We start from the raw sequence: 18,229 nt of genomic DNA, 5'->3' as shown, positions 1-18,229 counted from the left end.
CAGAGGGAAGCACAGCTCGCATTCCAGCATCATTCCCTAACCCCCCATCCTTACCCCTGCGTTCGGGTGGGCAGCGGTGCTGCCCGGGCAGGGATGTGTCAGCAGATTCCCTTTCGGCATTCCCAAGCCATCGCAGCGCTGCTGCTGCTGCTGGAAGCGCTTTTCCATTCTCCTTTCTTTCACCACCCCTTTGTCCTTACATCCCCTCCCTGCGCTCCGGAGCGCCGGCGGCAGCGGGTGCGTGGCGGGGGGCCGGCGGCCAAGCCCCGGGCTGTGCTCCTGCGGAAAAGCCCTTATTCCAGGAGCCGCTCCGCGTTCCTACCACCCACCCCCTGACGTCTGGATGCACCAGGGAGCTGTGCCGGGTTTGATGTTTAGCGGCGGGATTTAGATGTAAATCTTGTAAAATTCCATTTTATGCAGACACACAAATCGGCTCCGGCTCAAAGGCTCCGGGGGAGCTGCGGCTGCGGAGGTACCTGCTCCGAGGATCTTCCTGCAGGCAGAGCACCTCTCCAGCCAGGCACAGGGAGGGCTGGATGGGCAGATAGGGATCCCATCCAGAAACACAGCCCCGTCCCTGTGCGGCGGGAGTGACGCAGAGCACAGCCCTGCTCCTGCAGTGACCCCTTGCAGGGAGCTCGCAAACCCGCTGAGAGCATCGCTGTTTCTTCTGCTTTGGTGGGATGGATGAGCCAGGCCTTTTGCCACGGGGCCGGGCTCCCTCCTGCCTGTAACGTGGAGGGAGCTGGGTCCCTGTTTTCACCCCGGGAATACCATCTCTCACATCCACGGAGCGCAGGAGGGAAGCGAGAGCGGAGTTTCTGCAGCGTCAGAAAACTTTGATTCATCTGCGAAGGTGGTGAATGAACGAGGGATGTGACCTGGAAAGGATCAACAGGAAAATGGGGATGTTTCTCCAGCTTGGAAAAGGCTTGCTTTTCCCCCCCTCGCCGTCTCGGGATCACTGGAAAGGATTATACAAATGAGAGCAGGAAACTGCAGTCAGGGCTTTGCCAGAAATAGATGATTTTGTCTTTTTCTTCCTGATGGCAGTGAAGAAATATGGGAGTCCGTAGAGGCTGCTCCACAGGCACCCTCACGTTCTGATTGCCAGGTCATTTGCATTCGTTTCTAAAGTGACATCCAGCCTGCGATGGGAACTGACATGTAACCACAGGAACAAAAACTCCTGGAAACAGCTCCGTGCCACTGGTAGAACTTCAGAAGGAAGTTTGGAATCAGTGGGAAATGTGCTGACTCCTTTCGGGCGAGCGGAAGAGAAGCAGCATCGTGGAAGATGTTGAATGTTAATTTTTTACCTAATCGCCGTCACTCGTGGATTTGGTGAGTATCATTTGGGTTTGGCCCCATCAGAGTAGTCACGGTGGGCAAAAGAGCTTGGAAATGTGTGATCTGACCTCTGCAAAAAGCCAGGTTAAATGGAAACGCAGGTAAGGATGCGCGCGCTCCTCAAGCTACAGAATCTCAGGGTGTTTGCGGGATGTTTTCCATTTCTCTGTCTTTCCTGGCAGGATTTGGGTCTCTCAATGCATCCTCACAACTGGGGTGGGGGAAAAAGGTGGGAAATCTTGTCTTGCACTTAATTATTTTCCCTACAAGGTGTGTATGGACATACATTTTCATTTGACGAAGTAATGAGTCACTGAAGCATCTTCTCACTTGGGTGGTTCCATGGTGTTACCTCAGCACCTTCCCCAGCCTGTTGGCAACTCCAGCTGCATTCTAAGAAGCAGCCAGAGCTGCTGCTGCTGTTGCCTCTGCTCGAAGCCGTGGTGTTGGGACAGGGGGGGATGTGAAGGGAACTCCAGAGGCACATCCCACAGCGGGAACTGCACATTTGAGTCTGAGACTGCCCTGAAACGGGCTTCTCTTTCCTAGGAGGTCAGGTATGAAGTCATTGGATAGTGTGATACACGTGGATTGTAATCTGTAATCTATATGTGGCTTTATAATCTACAATCTGTGATTATAGATAATCTATGTAGTCTATACAGCATCTTGTGAGAATATTCAATATAGAGAGAATTTTCTATTCTAGATATTCAAGTATATTCCGTATAGTTACATATTCTTACATAGAATTTATTCTGTGTAATCTTATTATTGCTTATGATGATTTAATTGCAGCTTCCTCTGCATTAGGCTCTGAGATGAACCTATAGCTTAGGGTTTTCTAGGTATTAAATTGTAGATATTAGTAAAAATGTCAAGGTTCTGAGTCTCTGAATGGTGCTGTAAAGATAGAGAGGTAGCTTTCCTCCTCAGATCTAGTCTGGTCATTGAGAAGAGCTGTGTGTTGTGGTGCAGGGCAGGAGAATAGAAAGGTAAATATTTAGAGGAGAAGAGAAATACCTCATTGTGTTATTGGCAGACCTCTGGTTAAAGCACCTGGTAAGAAAGGAAGGAACAGAAGTCCATAGAGACACCGAGGCAGCAAGAAGGGGAAGGGAAGAGAGTCCCTCCGGGGAAGCTCTCCGTGTGAGGTGCTGTGTCCCCTCCCTTCCCAAGGGCCGGTTTATGTTGGTCTTAATTAGAAACCCAATGGTGTCTGTCATTACAGGGCACAAACATCAGGGCCGTGTCTTCCACGCTGATCTATTGACAGCTGAGAGGAGGAGGATTGCTCCGTCCCGGCTGCTCTGTGGGTTGGGATGGACATTGAGGTCGTTCTCCTTCCTGCTGCCGGCTGTGCCAGCCCAGGGGAGCCACAGTGGTGGCACGGTGCTGCCCAACACCCTCTGCCCTTCTGCAGGACGCGCTTGACATGTGTCACCTCACTGGCTGACATGGCTGTTGTGTGCTCGGGAGGGCAACGGGTGTTGGCAGCACAGGTTCCTACCCAGCCGGAGTGGTCCACTCAGGTGGGTGTGCTCGTGACCTGACCGTGCGACTCGCGTTCCCTCCCAGGCAGATGTAATGCTGCAGAGAAGCAAGGACCGTGTCATCCAGGTGCCAGATGTACAATTGCTGTGCAACACGTTGTCGTTTCAGACAAGCTCATTACCAGTATTTGGCATCTTTGTACCAGAATAGTTCGGTTTCTCCATACATAGATTTATAGTAGGGGAGACTGAGATGAGCTTTGAGGCAGATTTATAAAGCAGAGGATAGGGGTTATCCTATAAAAATTCACTACCTGTGCAGAGGTGGAAGTAAAGCATGTCCTTCACCCCATATTGGTCTAGTTACAGGCTGAGTCTGGCTAATCACAACATTTATAACCACCTGGTTTCTTGTTCAGAGCCTGTGCTGTGGCTGAGATCTACTGCCAGCCTTCTGCCCTGTACCCTCAGGCACTTTGTTCCTCTGCAGTAAATTCTTGGTCCTCTTCTGAGCTCTTTCCTCTCTCCACCACTCATGAGCAAGCTCTTTAACTAAACTTTAAGAGAAAAACTTTGGTGGAAGCACAAGTGTTCCCTAACCTGAACTACCCAAAGTGTGTTCATGAAATGAAAGAAATCAGCTTTCCCCAGTTCCAGTCTTTCAAGTCACTTGACTCGAGCGGAGAGGTTTGCTGTTGGATGAGGCTGGGAGTATTTCCATCGTGTGGTACCATATGTACCGATTGATTTAGAGCTTGAGTTTGAAGTCCTCAGGTTTTGCTCTGGGAGTTAACACTTGCCAATATCATGGGTATAAATCAGCTCTTCCTTCACATTGTCTTGTTTTAGTTGAGCTTAGCTGTGACTTGCGATATACTTAGAACAATTTGGTTGTCTTCATGTATTAATTCAGTGGCCTTCTATGAATAGGCAGTATCTCAACAAAGAAATGATTTGTATGCAGAGGGTAGGTTTGAGAGACAGAACTCAGAGATCTGTAGGCACAGTTTAGAAAGAGGAGGCCAAATATTTCTCTTGTGCTTGCAAATGGCTGTAGGAAGCATAAAGAATCTGTTGTTGAGATGTGTCTGCAGCAAAGTCAATGCCTGGCTGGAAGTGGGGCTTTAACAATCAAATCAGGGGCTTTTAACTGGGTCTGAGGAGCACAATGTTTGCTTTCCCTGTGCGAGGAGCTGGTTACGGAGGGATTCTGGTGGAGGAATGGTGCTTGGTATTTGGTGACCTTTCCCTTCTCTTCATGCTGTATCCTTTCAAGTTGTTTCTGGCTGTATTTTCATGCTGGTCTTGTGAGGTAGAAGATGAGAGTTCGAGCATCTGAGGCTGCTCTGGTTGTATCTACATGATCTCATATTCACATTCATTAGCTTAATTTCCTGTGAAATAATCTATGTAACTTTATTGGAGAAGGAAACTCCTTTAAGCTAAGTCCATGTATATCTGTGTTCTTCCCTGTGAGGGTGCTGAGGCGCTGGCACAGGGTGCCCAGAGAAGCTGTGGCTGCCCCATCCCTGGCAGTGCTCAAGGCCAGGTTGGACACAGGGGCTTGGAGCAAGCTGCTCCAGTGGAAGGGGTCCCTGCCCGTGGCAGGGGTTGGGACTGGATGAGCTTTAAGCTCCCTTCCAACGCAAACCATGTGTGGTGCTAGAATCCTGTCCCTACAGGCTCTTGTCCAAAGCCCCTCTCCATGTTTCTTGAGGCCCCTTTAGGCACTGGAAGCTTAGGTGATGCTGCCTGGCCCTGCAGACAACTGCTGTGCAGAGCACTCCTGTGCTGTGCCAGGTTTAATATCCTGGATGGGAAGGGCTGGATAAACCCGGACAACTCCTTGATAAACCCAAAGTGCTGTGAAATGGGCACATGTGGCTTCACAGTGCACAGTGGGAATTCATCAGCTCAGAGTCGTGGGTCGATTTCTCACTGAGAAAATTGATTCATGTTTAACAGCCAGACTGGTAGAATTAACACGTTTTCATATGCTTTCCTTAAAAAATAAAAGCTAAGGAAGCTAAACTGCAAGGAAAGGCTTGTGGCCGTTGTATTTTCTAGGATTTATAGGGAGAGCTACATCAAAAAGCAAACAGAGCCATACAAATAACAGGGCAAAGGGGGAATATAGCCTGTTAAATGATTGTTAAATCCCTTTATAAGCCAAGCAAAGATTTGGTTACTTGAACTTTGGTTACTGGAATTTTGTATGTTGTCCCCCCAAAATGAAACATCCAGAATTCAGTAATGAGTTTCGGGCGTTAATACCTTTGCCATCTGCATTTTCTAACGCCGCATCCTTTGTTGGTTGCACTGAACAAAAATACATCTGTGTATTCTGCAGGTGCCGGGGAGCTTTTGCTGCGGGCAGGGTGAAGCAGCCCCGCTGTGCTGCAGTGTGATGGATGGTGTCTGTCTGAGAGCAGCAGCAGAGCCGGGCAGGCTGGGAGCGGAGCTGCTGCTGCTCTGATTTCAGTGTCCCATTGACGTCACTGGGAGGTTTCAAACCAGCCCAGTATGTCAAGAGAACTTGCACAGAGATGAAACAATGAAAAACTGGGAGCAGGAATAACAACGAGGTTTTCCCCCCTCGGGAAACCTTTCCTGGTTTGTTCTGGTTTCGCACCCTTTATCTGCTTGCTGTTTAAATAAATGAAACTGCAGTTCTAATGAGCCCTGAGGCTCATCGGTGACAAACTGAACTACAGAAAGGCTGAGAAAGGGGGGGCTGGAGGAGGGGCTGCAGGAAGAGACCTGCTGCTGTTACCTGCTGCATCCAGCCTCATCTGCCCCAGACTGCTGTGCTGGTGGCAGTGGGTTTGCCGGGTGTCTGCACACACCAGCTGCAGCTCTGTGATGCTGTGGCTGTGGCAGGTACACCAGCTGAAATGGAGCGTGGCTCACTGGCGCACTGCCCTGCTGAGAGGTACCAGCACCTCCGCCCCAATGGCTGCTCTGTTCCTCCCAAGGTGACTGAATGGCTTTTTAACTGTCCTTCAGACTGCTTAGAACGTCATTTTACAACACTTATACAAAATAAACATGCCATTAACGTTGTTATATTATGTGGAACAGTAGCATTTTGTGTTCTGTGTTATAAACTGCAGACCTTTCTTTTGTATATGGTTGCCCCCAAAATGACAAAGCAAAGATAGCTCATTGTGAACCAGAAGGTGACCAGTGCAAGGATCAAGACAGCAGCTGGGCGCTGGCAGAAATCATAGCATCCCAGCCTAGTTTGTGCTGGAAGGGTCCTTAAAGCTCATCCAGCTCCAAGCCCTGCCACGGGCAGGGACCCCTTCCACTGGAGCAGCTTGCTCCAAGCCCCTGTGTCCAACCTGGCCTTGAGCACTGCCAGGGATGGGGCAGCCACAGCTTCTCTGGGCACCCTGTGCCAGCGCCTCAGCACCCTCACAGGGAAGAGCTTCTGCCTAAGAGCTCAGCTCAGTCTCCCCTCGGGCAGGTTCAAGCCATTCCCCTTGGCCTGGCCCTACAGGCCCTTGTCCCAAGCCCCTCTCCAGGTTTCCTGCAGCCCCTTTAGGCACTGGAGCTGCTCTCAGGCCTCCCCTTCAGGAGCCTTCTCTTCTCCAGGCTGCCCCAGCCCAGCTCTCTCAGCCTGGCTCCAGAGCAGAGCTGCTCCAGCCCTCGCAGCAGCTCCATGGCCTCCTCTGCACTCGCTCCAGCAGCTCCACGTCCCTCTTGTGCTGCTGCCCCAGGGCTGGATCAGGGCTGCAGGGGGGGTCTCCCCAGAGCACAGCAGAGGGGCAGGCTCCCCTCCCTGAGCTGCTGCTCACACTCTGGGGGTGCAGCCCAGCGCACGGGGGGTTCTGGGCTCAAGCACACACTGAAGCTGGGTCATGGAACAAACCCCAGGTCAGTAGGAACCCGAAATTCCACATATTCTTTCTGCAGGATCCAGATTTCAAGCCCTGTTTTCATTGTGTTGTTCACTGTATCAGCTAACTGCCCAGGGGCTGACTTCTCTGCCAGTCAGGTTGTAGCTGAAAGAAATCTTTATCCAGTTATTAACCTCTGTTAAAGAGGTTTATGTAGGAAATCCCAGTAAAGCTTTAGAAACAAGAATCTGCATTCCTAAGCTTGCTAAGATGCAAGAGTGGGAAAAGCCCCAGAACTTCTTGGAACTGGTGAGACCCATTTTTGCATTCCCTGGAGCAATGGCTCATGGAGCAGTGGCTGAATGCCCAGCATCTCTTCAGGGACATCCCCACAGCACGAACCCAAAGCCTGGGTCAAGATCAAGACCTTACCATGTAGAACTGTCCATAGTCATGTTGCTACCTGTTCTTTAACCAAGTTTCTCAGCTCATTTGCTTTAGGACAGTGTCTGACACCCCATCAGAGCTGCTGGATGCTGCGGGCAGGGAGCAGGCAGCAGCTGCCTGGTTCCACCCCAGGCTCCCCTGCCTGTCACCTTTGGGACTGTGCTTAACAGCCCAGTGCTGAAAAGGCTCCAGTCAGTGCTTCTGTGCTAAGATTTGCTTTCAAAAGACCATCAGTGAGTCAGCTGTGAGTGTTTGTCTGGGGAAGGGCTGCTCCCTGACTAACACTGGTGGGGCACTATTGCCAAGTTTAAAATTAAACCTTGAAAGCGATAGCCTGAGATGGAGGGGGGAAAAAAAAAGAGAAGAAACAAGCGCATCCCGCAGCCTGCAGCCCGCTCTGACAGACCGTTCGGTACTGCGGGAGGAATGTGCTTCCCACCGCTTTATTCCTGAAAACAGCTCCATTTCCAGGCAAAAGTAATGCTGAGGAAGTGACACGGGGTGAGGCTGCAGCACGCGCTGAGCGCAGGCCTTTGCCATAGGATGTTCTGAGCAATTGCTGCTGTGTGTGTCCCTCCGAGGTGTTTATGCCCGCTGTGTGTAAGAGTTAACCCCAAACAGTGTAAGGATGCATGCGAGCAAGAACAGCAAAAACAGAAACTGGATAATCCTGCGCGGTTCCTGTAATCCTGAAACCTTATAGAAACTCTCACAGCTCCTCTTTTATGATGAAAAACTGCCATTCTTTCACTTTTCTTTATGTGTTTGCCTGCATTACGTATCATAGAGCCATTGCATGGGTTGGATTGGAAGGGACCTTAAAGACCATCTTGTGCCAGCCTCTTCTCTTCTTAATACCAGAGTCCATGTCCACATCTGACACTTGTGTTACAAACACAAGTTTGATGCTGATACAGGGCTTTAAGATGACAGAGCACAGATTAGGTTAGCATTAGGGAGAAGCTGTTCCCTGGGAGGGTGCTGAGGCGCTGGCACAGGGTGCCCAGAGAAGCTGTGGCTGCCCCATCCCTGGCAGTGCTCAAAGCCAGGTTGGACACAGGGGCTTGGAGCAAGCTGCTCCAGTGGAAGGGGTCCCTGCCCGTGGCAGGGGTTGGAGCTGGAGGAGCATTAGGGTTCCTTCCAACACAAACCAGGCTGGGATTCCTTAAATAACAGAATATAAACAAGTGGAATGAATATATCACATGCTGCTTTAAGTGATACAATATTGGGATAGGAATATAGAGGAAGCAGAGGACTGGAAAAAGCAAACAGAGTATGTTTGTAGAAACACACAGGTAGCAGTCTAGACAATTGCTTCCACAGGATTAAAATCTGTCATCCTTAAAAGCCTCTTAAAAGCAGGTTTGTCACAGCTAAAGCAGCAGAGATTGTATTGCCTGTCCTGGCTCAGAAGCTCTCTTGATTTCAGCGGTCTGGCCCACTGTCAAAAGCACAAGCATGAGCAAAACACAGCATATGTGATTGGTGGGTTTGTTTATGGAACTAAGAGTTAGGAGAGGAACTGAATTTGATAGACAGTATATATTTGCCTTTTAGGAGAACATGAAATACAACTTCGAGGGTTCCGGTTGACTCCTATAAGGGAGTAGCTGCAACACAGCCAGAAAACTGGCTGTTGGCGAAATAAGGGAGTGGGTGGTCCGGGAGCATCGCTACGATCCTGCAAGGAAAAGGCTTCTTCAGCCTGATATTTCCTAGCCTGGAGGAATTGATATCTGCAGAGAAATGAGCACTCTGTTGTCTGAAAGCTGCAAAAATGACAAATCAATACTTGGTTTCCTGCATATTAGTCAAGGAGAAGGAGAGGGAGGTGGGCAGCAGCGTGGTGGTCCTCCAGGAGGCTGGCAGGAAAGGCACAATGAATTGAGGGATGCTGAGAATAACACAAGAACTAAGCTGGCAGTCACTGTGCAGTCTGGAAAAGACCATTGGGTGTAGCAGGCTCGGTATCTAGGGCAGCAGCTGACGTATTTCCAAGGAAATCACAGCAGTTGTTTGGAAGTTCAGGGTTTAAAGCAGAAAATGAGGCAGATTCAGCAGTGCAGTGACCTGCGGGAGCTGCATGAACAGAGGGCTTTGTGGCACTGACAGACAGACCTCTTGGTCTCAGAGAACCTTGAACCCAGAGGTTCTCTTAAGAAAGCAGCATAAAATAAAAATAGCTGTTTTCCTAAGAGGAATGGCTGAAGAACTAGTGACTGGTAAATCTGAAGGTGCAGCTCAAGTGAAAAAATAGAAGTATCTTGAGGTAGTGGCATGTTGTCAGTGTTTTATTGTCCAGTGAGTACTTGATGTTGCTTGGAGATTGAAAAAAATGTGTTTTCTCTTGTAATACACACTAGTTATTTGTATAATGCACAAGGAGAGGGTTTTACTCAACAAAAAGTAAACTTTGGATGTTCTTTGCCTGCAGAAGAGGAGGCTTCAGGGAGACCTGAGAGCAGCTCCAGTGCCTAAAGGGGCTGCAGGGAACCTGGAGAGGGGCTTGGGACAAGGGCCTGTAGGGACAGGCCAAGGGGAATGGCTTGAACCTGCCCGAGGGGAGACTGAGCTGAGCTCTTAGGCAGAAGCTCTTCCCTGTGAGGGTGCTGAGGCGCTGGCACAGGGTGCCCAGAGAAGCTGTGGCTGCCCCATCCCTGGCAGTGCTCAAGGCCAGGTTGGACACAGGGGCTTGGAGCAAGCTGCTCCAGTGGAAGGGGTCCCTGCCCGTGGCTGGGGTTGGAGCTGGATGAGCTTTAAGCTCCCTTCAACACAAACCAGGCTGGGATTCTAGGATTCTTTCCAGGAAACATGTTGTGAAGGTAAAGGATGCAGACTTACTTAGGGATGTGCATAAATACCAGCCAGTCAAAGAACAGAACATGGTTGGAAATGAGGTTATGAAGCTGGGAGGGACAGGGGGAAGCCCTTTCCTGGTCCTATCATTGTGTCAGTCTCCCACATGGCTATGTGGGGATGTGCCCTACGCTTCCCAAAGGCTTTTGGTATTCACTGAGAATGGCACCCAAACCCCACTCAGGTGTGGCCCATCAGCACAGGCAACACCTCCATCAAGTGATCAGGTATTTAGTAGAGGAAATGGGGGCTGTTTCTATGAGGTTTTTTGGAGGCTACCAGAGCAGTTTTCTAGCAGGCCATCTCTAATAGTTTATACCACCTTGTTTTGCATGTTGAATTGAGCTCTATGCACTGTTCCTCTTTAGTTGGTAAAGGCAAGTATGTTTTAATTAGTTGTCCTCTTTCTTTTTGATAAACTGTGGCAGTCACCTGTACTTGCTCCCTTATGTTTCTATGAAGCTGTGTGTATTTTCCCCTTGAGATGGCACGTTCTAGCTGCCAGAACCAGGAGGGTGTGATGGGAGGTCGTTGCCTCGTGGTCGGTGTATGCAGATCTATGCAGATGCTAATCCTGTCTGAGGGCGAGCAGACACCTTCAGGGTCGGGATCTAAAATCACTGCCGTCGGGTGAAACATTGAACAGCTTTTGTGGTTTATGCTATGACCACATGAATCCTAAACCCCCAAATCTGTTTCATTTAATAGTAAGTCCCTCGTGGCTAATTTTGTATGCAGTACACAGAGTAGCAGGACTATTCTGGGATATGATCCCAGTAACAGTGGTGAGTCATCAGCTGCAGCAACAGTAATGATATGAGGATCTATTTATTACTGCTCTTCTAAGCTGTGAGCTCTTCTAAGCAGTGAGTTCATCTAGAAATTATGTAATTATTCCTCCTGGATGATTTCTCTTATCGGTTTGTAATTACAAAATATTCTCAGAACACTTTTGTGTTTGGAAATTAAGTCCTCGGGATGACTTAATGGGAGAAGAACTCAGAGATTAAATCTTACCTTGTTTGTATTCATTTCTTTCGACTTGATCAGTAATACAGTGTTCTAGATGTTGTTGCATAGATTTCACCTTTTGTTTTGCAAAGCTGTTTAGTGCATCGGGTTTGTGAGTTGATAAAGCAATGTTTGGGGTGGAATCATCTGGTCTTGGAAACTGGTGGGAGGGGAAATTCCATGGGGAGTCCGTGGCTCTTTGTTCCTTGGTGGGAGAAGGGCTGATGCTGTGAGTGTTGGAGTTGTCTTTATCCCGTCCAAGCTGCTGGCGTTCCCCGGAGAGGGATGAGGAGATCCCAAAGCTTTCGGGAGCATGTGCTGCCACCCGAGTCCTCCCCGGCTGGTGCTTGTTTTCACAAACAGCCTTCCCTGCCAAGGGCTGGGCCCTGCCTGTTTATCCAAGGAGCAGCAGCACAGGAACTACTCTGCAGAAGTGAGAGGCAAGTTGCTGGCAGGATCCTTCTCCTAAGAGAAAGTGGGTGTCAAAGCCTCTCGGAGGGCCCTGGCACAACCTGCGTGTCGTGAGAGCCTGGCACAGAGAGCTCAGGGATGCTGCTGGCTCCCGGCGCAGCCCTTGGACCCCGCTGGAGCTCCTGGGCGGCGTTCCCAGCCTGTTGTATCCCTTTCTAGCAGTGTGGGAAGGCTGTTTCTTCTTGCTGTTTCACACCAGCTTGCACCCTGTTCCTACAGTTCCTTTTTAGATATATGCAATGCTTGTTTTCACGTTCTGCATTGCCAGAAAGCATGGGGAAGCCCCATACCTATTTTAGATGGTCACTTCCTTAAGCTCTCAGGCTATCAAAGCATTGCTGTGCCTGGATATTCCCACATCCTAGATGCAAATACCCTGGTTTGCCCTTTCTCTGTGATTCTAGAAGACTTCCAGTTGGCTCTTTCATCTCCTTCCTGCCCATGCCAGCGTGGCTGTGTTGGATTTTTGGGGTCTGTACAGACAGGGCTCACCATTACCCCTGCAGAGACATGACTCAGCAGTGCCTCACGTCCTGATTCACACCAGCAGAGGAAATCATCATTAAAAACATGCTCAGAATTAAAGCTTCAGGTATTTTGTTCAGACCAATCCTTCTCTGCTAGCTATGGGTCTGCTGTACCCATCTCTGCATGGGCTACCTCACCTTCGTGGCTTTGACAGCTCAGGAGCACCACTGGGTCTTCCTGGTGCCACTGGAGGAAGCTCCAGGTACTTTGATGATGTCTCCAACTCTCAGCACAAAAGGAGTCTGGAATCCTCCCCTAATGATGCTCTTTGGGAGCACATCTGGAACCAGACCTATTTCTATACACTATCCGACTTGTTCCTGGTCTAATCAGCCAGTGCCTGTTAGCAATGACTTGAGGTGAAAGGAAACCAAGACATCAGCATTCACTTGGGCAGTGTTTGATTCCCTGCTGTGTTTCTAAGCCTGAATCATTGTGCTTCACTTGTGGCTGTTGAACACCAGGGAAATGGCCTCGATACTGTCGTACATTGTGTGTAGGGTAATGTCAGCACCAAAAGATCTTGATCCTCGCTCAGTTAGTCATGTTCCCACCGCTGTTTCTGCCCACCTGAAATGTCGAGGTACACTTGTTAATAGTAGGTAGGTGTCAAGTTTGTCCATGGAAAGTTGCCATAGCACTGAGGTTATTTCTTTTTGCCTTCGCCTAGAGCTGAGAAGAGGCAAAAAAGCTTTATGACAGACTTCAAAGCAGCCCATGTGCTTGTTGGTACCTATGGGAACAGGAGATGCTTTCGTGTTTGTCCCCAGCTGAAATCCCACTGGGAGCTGAGTCATGGCATATCCAAGAAGTACATGTTGGTGTGTAGGCAGGGACATTCCCAACCACAATTTTACTGGCAGTTTTGTCACTTGCAGGAGCAGATCCAGGACATTTTGGCATAATCTGACCAGGGACAAGACGGAGCATGAAGCAGTTTCTCTGTAGAGTTGGTGTATTGGTGCTGGATATATTTAGCAGTGATTCAAAGGGTGTAGATTAAAAAAGGCAAAGAGAGGAACCTGTTGTATCTTGCCTTGGGGAGCTAGAGGCAGTGGGTCTGCCGGGTGCCAACAGGGCACTGAGTCAATGGATCTGCAGAGATTGTTCCCAAAATCCCCCTTTCACGGGCTGGAGGAAGGAGCCATGACGCAGCTCAGCTCCTCGGAGAGGCCTGCTCTCTGCAGCAGTTTGTTAATGTTTCCCAGATGTTTGCAATCTTCATATAAATATATAATAATTCATCTTGGTGGGTGATCAGGGAATTCATTTCATCCTCGCTGCTGCCTGTTCCGTTGGCTGTAGGTGAAGGTGATGAGCTGGTGTTGGCTTCATGGCACCACAGCACATGAGGATGGAGGGCTACCACTGCAATGCTTAATGGAAACCAGTGCCTGCTCCTGGGCCTCCAGAAAAGCTTAAAGCAGGGAAAGAAACCTGGAGAGGGGCTTGGGACAAGGGCCTGTAGGGACAGGCCAAGGGGAATGGCTTGAACCTGCCCGAGGGGAGACTGAGCTGAGCTCTTAGGCAGAAGCTCTTCCCTGTGAGGGTGCTGAGGCGCTGGCACAGGGTGCCCAGAGAAGCTGTGGCTGCCCCATCCCTGACAGTGCTCAAGGCCAGGTTGGACACAGGGGCTTGGAGCAAGCTGCTCCAGTGGAAGGGGTCCCTGACTGTGGCAGGGGTTGGAGCTGGAGGAGCTTTAAGGTCCCTTCCAGCACAAACCAGGCCGCGACTTAAATACTGGGTGAGGTGAGTTCCCCACTGAAGTGCTGCACTCCGCCTCAGTCCCAGTGGTCTCGGAGTCCATGATCCTGGGATCATGGGAGCCATCCCAGCCAGCTCCTTATGTAGTGTATGGAGCCCAGATATGGGATCAGTGGCTCGGTGTCACCTGCTCACCTGTGCCCCCGCAGTGAGGCTGCTCAGCTCCATAAACCCATGGAAAACTTGCATTGCTTGGCCTGGGGTGAGCGTTGTGCTGGTGAGGGGAGCTGGAGCTGAGCCCTGGAGAAGCTTTACTACAAAAGCACCAAGGGAAAGCTCTTGCAGCCAGCTGGAGGAAGTGCAGCCAGGGATTTCTTATAAATCATCTCTCCTTCGGCTGAAGTGAGAATCCCCACACACGTCAACGCTTCCCGACTCCTGTGAAAGCCCCGTGGGCGCTGGAGCTGGATGACATCAGGAGGAGAAGGAATGAATTCACACGGATAGTGACGTTGGTGATCTGCGTTCCTGGGTCTTCCGGCTGAGTCGTGCCTTGCAAAGCAGAGCAGAGAGAGGCTGAGCACCCAGAGGGGTTCAGTGTGTGTCTGTCTTGTGATGCGAGTCCAGTTTTGGGACCGAGAGCCTGTTGGTCTCCTGAACAAATGTTTCTTGTTAACCCTTTCTGATGGGGAGGAACAGAGAAGAAGAGGTTGGTTCTAGGCGCTGTCCACATCAGTGGCCAGTGAGTGTGGAGTGGATTGGGTCAATGAATCCATGAGAAGCTGCATCCTGCCTGGCTGTGAAGAACCACTGTGTGGTATGTGCATATGGACTGCAGACCATATGAAAGGAAGCTTACCACTCATAGGCACAAACTAGTTTCTGTCTTGCAAGAAAGAAGGCAGAGAGGATGCCCCAGAGGCCCTGGGAGCATTGTGCTTGGCCATCCTGTGTCTCCAAGTCGCTTTCCACCTCCCATAGGGCAACCTGGCTCCAGAGGTCTGATGGCCAGCCATGAGAAGAAAGGCAGGGTGAGGAGCTTCTTCACGACACGTTGTCTGCTCCTGAAGTTACAGATCTCTTGAGATCAACGTGCTTCTTGGTGCTGCCTCAGTGAGGATACTGACATCTGGCTTGAGTCCTGGTGCTGGACCAAGCTGTCAAGTCCCTCATAACCACCTTGGTAGGGCCATCAAGCTCCATGTTGTACAACCCTGGGAGAGTGAGCCTGCCTGGCTCCGGTTTGATTTCATCTGTCTGTGGTTAGAGACACTCATGAGAGCAGAGATTTACCGGAGCAAAGTGGCCACAGGGGAGATGCTGTGTCTGCATCTGGCATGTAGAGTGGGGCTTTCCTGAAAATCTAGGGAATAAATATTAGCTGAAGGAATAGACATCTGTGAGTGAGGTTTTGTAGCGGGTGTAGATTGCAAGTCCCAGTTCACTCAGATCACAAAAGGCTGCCCGTGGTTTTTCCCCTCCATGAAGGTAGTCACTGTCTGTAGCCTGGAAGAACAAGCTGACCCCCTTTTGCTTTACTGCAGTGCAATGAAGCAGTGTTTGAAGAACTGTTTTATTACCCTCTCCACTGACTGCAGCTTCCCCAGACCAGTTTTAGCTGGAGCAGAGGAAGCCCAGCTAAGGAGGTCAGCTGCTGACTGATGCGATATTACCTATTTATTTCAGGTTCGATGTGTTAGAAGTGGTTTCTGGCAAAAAGAAAAGGAATCCATGTTCAGGAGGAAACACGGAGAATTGCCAAAGCTTTAGCAAAAGCATCGCCTTCAATCAGGTCTGACATGTTAGTACAACAGTGTGTGCAAGTACAAAGAGGGTGCTGCTGACGTACATCGGCTGCGTTGCTGAAGGCATGGCTGGAGGTGCTGGGGACAAGGAGCATTTATAGAGTAAGGGATGGAGTTCCTTAGTATTGTCCATCCCCCCTCACATGATGCTTGGTTTTCCTTGTCAGCACTCCCATAAATAAACTCTGGAGTTATGTCCTCTTCAAAAGAGGTGTAATTCTGGGTCTCCGGTGCTGTGGAGCCAAGTCCAAGGGAGCAAGTTCTTGGCATCAGTTGGGATCTCCAGCCCAAACTCTCCATCTATTTGCCCCTCTAAGTCATGAACTTCCCAGTCAAACGTTTTTATTCAATTTCATCTTATGTGGCTGCATTTTCTCTTCTGTTATTAAAAGAAGAAAAGGAAAAGCTCTCGTGGGCACGAATGAGGGTTTATGTAATGGGTTGCAATGGCTCCATCAAAACCATTGTGCTCTGTCTTGTGAATATCTGTTTAATCAGTGGTTTTAAAAGACCTTATTTGTGCCAAGTGATTTTTCTTTCTTAGGCAGCAGCAAGGGTTTCATACTCTCATGAAGACAGAGTATAGCCAGTCTGGCTATTCCAGGCTTGAGTGCTGCTTTGGAGCTGGTTTTGTGCTGGAAAGAGGTTCAAGTACTAAAGATGCTATTCAGGTGATTACGGAGCTGCTGCAGGAGTCAAAGCAGGAGCATTGCTCAGATGTACTCTGCTCTTGTGAGACCCCACTTGCAGCACTGTGTGCAGTTCTGGTGTCCCCAGTACAGGAAGGACACAGAGCTGTTGGAGCAAGTCCAGAGGAGGCCACAAGGATGATCAGGGGACTGGAGCACCTCCCGTATGAAGACAGGCTGAGGAAGTTGGGGCTGTTCAGCCTGGAGAAGAGAAGGCTGCGTGGAGACCTCAGAGCAGCTTCCAATACCTGAAGGGGGCCTATAGGGATGCTGGGGAGGGACTCTTCATCAGGAACTGTAGTGACAGGACAAGAGGTAACAGGTTAAAACTGAAACAGGGGAAGTTTAGATTGGATCTAAGGAGGAAATTCTTTCCTGTTAGGGTGGTGAGGCACTGGAATGGGTTGCCCATGGAGGTTGTGAGTGCTCCATCCCTGGCAGTGTTCAAGGCCAGGCTGGATGAAGCCTTGGGTGGGATGGTTTAGTGTGAGGTGTCCCTGCCCATGGCAGGGGGGTTGGAACTGGATGATCTTGAGGTCCTTTCCAACCCTAACTGTTCTATGATTCTATGATTCTATCTTCATCGGGGACTGTAGTGATAGGACAAAGGGTGATGGGTTCAAACTGAAACAGGGCAAATTCAGGTTAGATAACAGGAAGAAGCTCTTCCCTGTGAGGGTGCTGAGGCGCTGGCACAGGGTGCCCAGAGAAGCTGTGGCTGCCCCATCCCTGGCAGTGCTCAAGGCCAGGTTGGACACAGGGGCTTGGAGCAAGCTGCTCCAGTGGAAGGGGTCCTTGCCCACGGCAGGGGTTGGAGGTGGGTGAGCTTTAAGCTCCTTCCAATACATCCAGTCTGGGATACTGTGATTCTATGTTACTTGTGTGAGGAAGCACTGGGTTTTATTAACTAATCTGTTAAATTCAAGTCAATAAGCAGCTCAGTTATTCTTGCTCACATTTTCTACATCTCTAATTCACTTGAGCAGCCATACAGGTCATCACTATAATTTAGGGTTTAGGCCAACTTTTGATGTCTTGAAGGCACCCGGGAGGTTTCAGCCCTTGCTCCCAAGGAGAACTTTGCTCCCTCAGCCCTTGCCGGAGTTGCAGGTAGGAGCAGTGAGGAAGTGGAACAGCTTGGTCCTTGCTGCTGCTTGTCCAGTGTAGGGAGAGTCATGGAGGGGATGAGATCCACCAGCATGTTCATGGTTATGTTCTCAGGCTGTCTCAGCCGTCAGTGGCCTCTTGCTTCCACCTCACCCAAGGTAGTGAAAAGGGATGGGATTTAATTCTGGCTTTGCTTACTGGGACAAGTGGAACCCATGAGTATAAATTCAGGCAGCATTTGGTTTCTGTGTGTGGCTGGTGAACAGCACACGAAAGGTTGTGTTGTTAGAATACATCATTGCTTACAACAGTAAAAAGCCATAATGAATAAGATGTTTTTCGACTGCTAATCTTTGCACTTCATCAGGGTGACTTCTACATGTCTTCTCAGCCTGGCACTTGCCACTTTCCTCTCTGCCCTTTGTTACTCAATATGCTGCCCACTCTCCCTTGCCCAATTAAAGCAGTACCTTGGCAGAAAGCAGAAATCACAAGCCATTCAGGGCTGATTGCTGAGCACAAAAGGGCTTGACACGAGGGTTTTGTTCCCAGCTGCATCTCGTGTCAGCCAGCTATCTTGTTTGCTCTTCACATGACTTGCCATCAGGCCCTCGATATCTGCGTGGCATTTTCTGTCCCCTTGGTCAGATGTTTTGCTGGGTTATTAATATAGTGTCACATTCTATTCTGCCTGAGTGGGATAAAGAGAATTCCCTGTTGTTTGTCTCCCACCCTGGGTCTGTATCTTGATCTTTTCCAGACGCTCCCAGCAGACAGATAGCACGTGGTCCTGCTCAATACAGGACTGATGCGTTTCTTGGCCATCATCCAGTTCCAAGTACATCAACACATTTGCAGCAAGGTTTCCTAACCTGAAAACTCAGAACTGGCTCCATCTCTTATGTAAAGAAAGGAAGGAG

At 49.7% G+C, this 18,229-nt stretch overlaps 1 protein-coding gene and 1 long non-coding RNA gene across 4 annotated transcripts in view; both read left to right on the top strand.

Annotated features, from left to right (window-relative positions):
- Positions 1-18,229, top strand: part of PDE4B (phosphodiesterase 4B) — a 226,341-nt gene that overhangs the window by 129,236 nt on the left and 78,876 nt on the right. The window contains exon 1 of one of the 3 annotated variants that reach the window (XM_065673105.1): positions 689-1,347. The exons of the other annotated variants lie outside the window; for them this stretch is intronic. Within the exon in view, the coding sequence (XP_065529177.1) occupies positions 1,301-1,347 (47 nt within the window). The 5' untranslated portion in view covers positions 689-1,300. Of the gene's footprint in view, positions 1-688; positions 1,348-18,229 lie in introns of those variants that run through there. 3 annotated transcript variants of the gene reach the window in all.
- On the top strand, positions 2,782-5,914 carry LOC136011399 (uncharacterized). Its single transcript, XR_010611363.1, has 2 exons — positions 2,782-2,885; positions 5,197-5,914. It is a non-coding gene; the product is annotated as an uncharacterized LOC136011399 (long non-coding RNA).

Source organism: Lathamus discolor, chromosome 3, assembly GCF_037157495.1.
Source record: "Lathamus discolor isolate bLatDis1 chromosome 3, bLatDis1.hap1, whole genome shotgun sequence".
NCBI classification, from domain to species: domain Eukaryota; kingdom Metazoa; phylum Chordata; class Aves; order Psittaciformes; family Psittacidae; genus Lathamus; species Lathamus discolor.
This window is presented reverse-complemented; position numbering and strand designations above follow the sequence as displayed.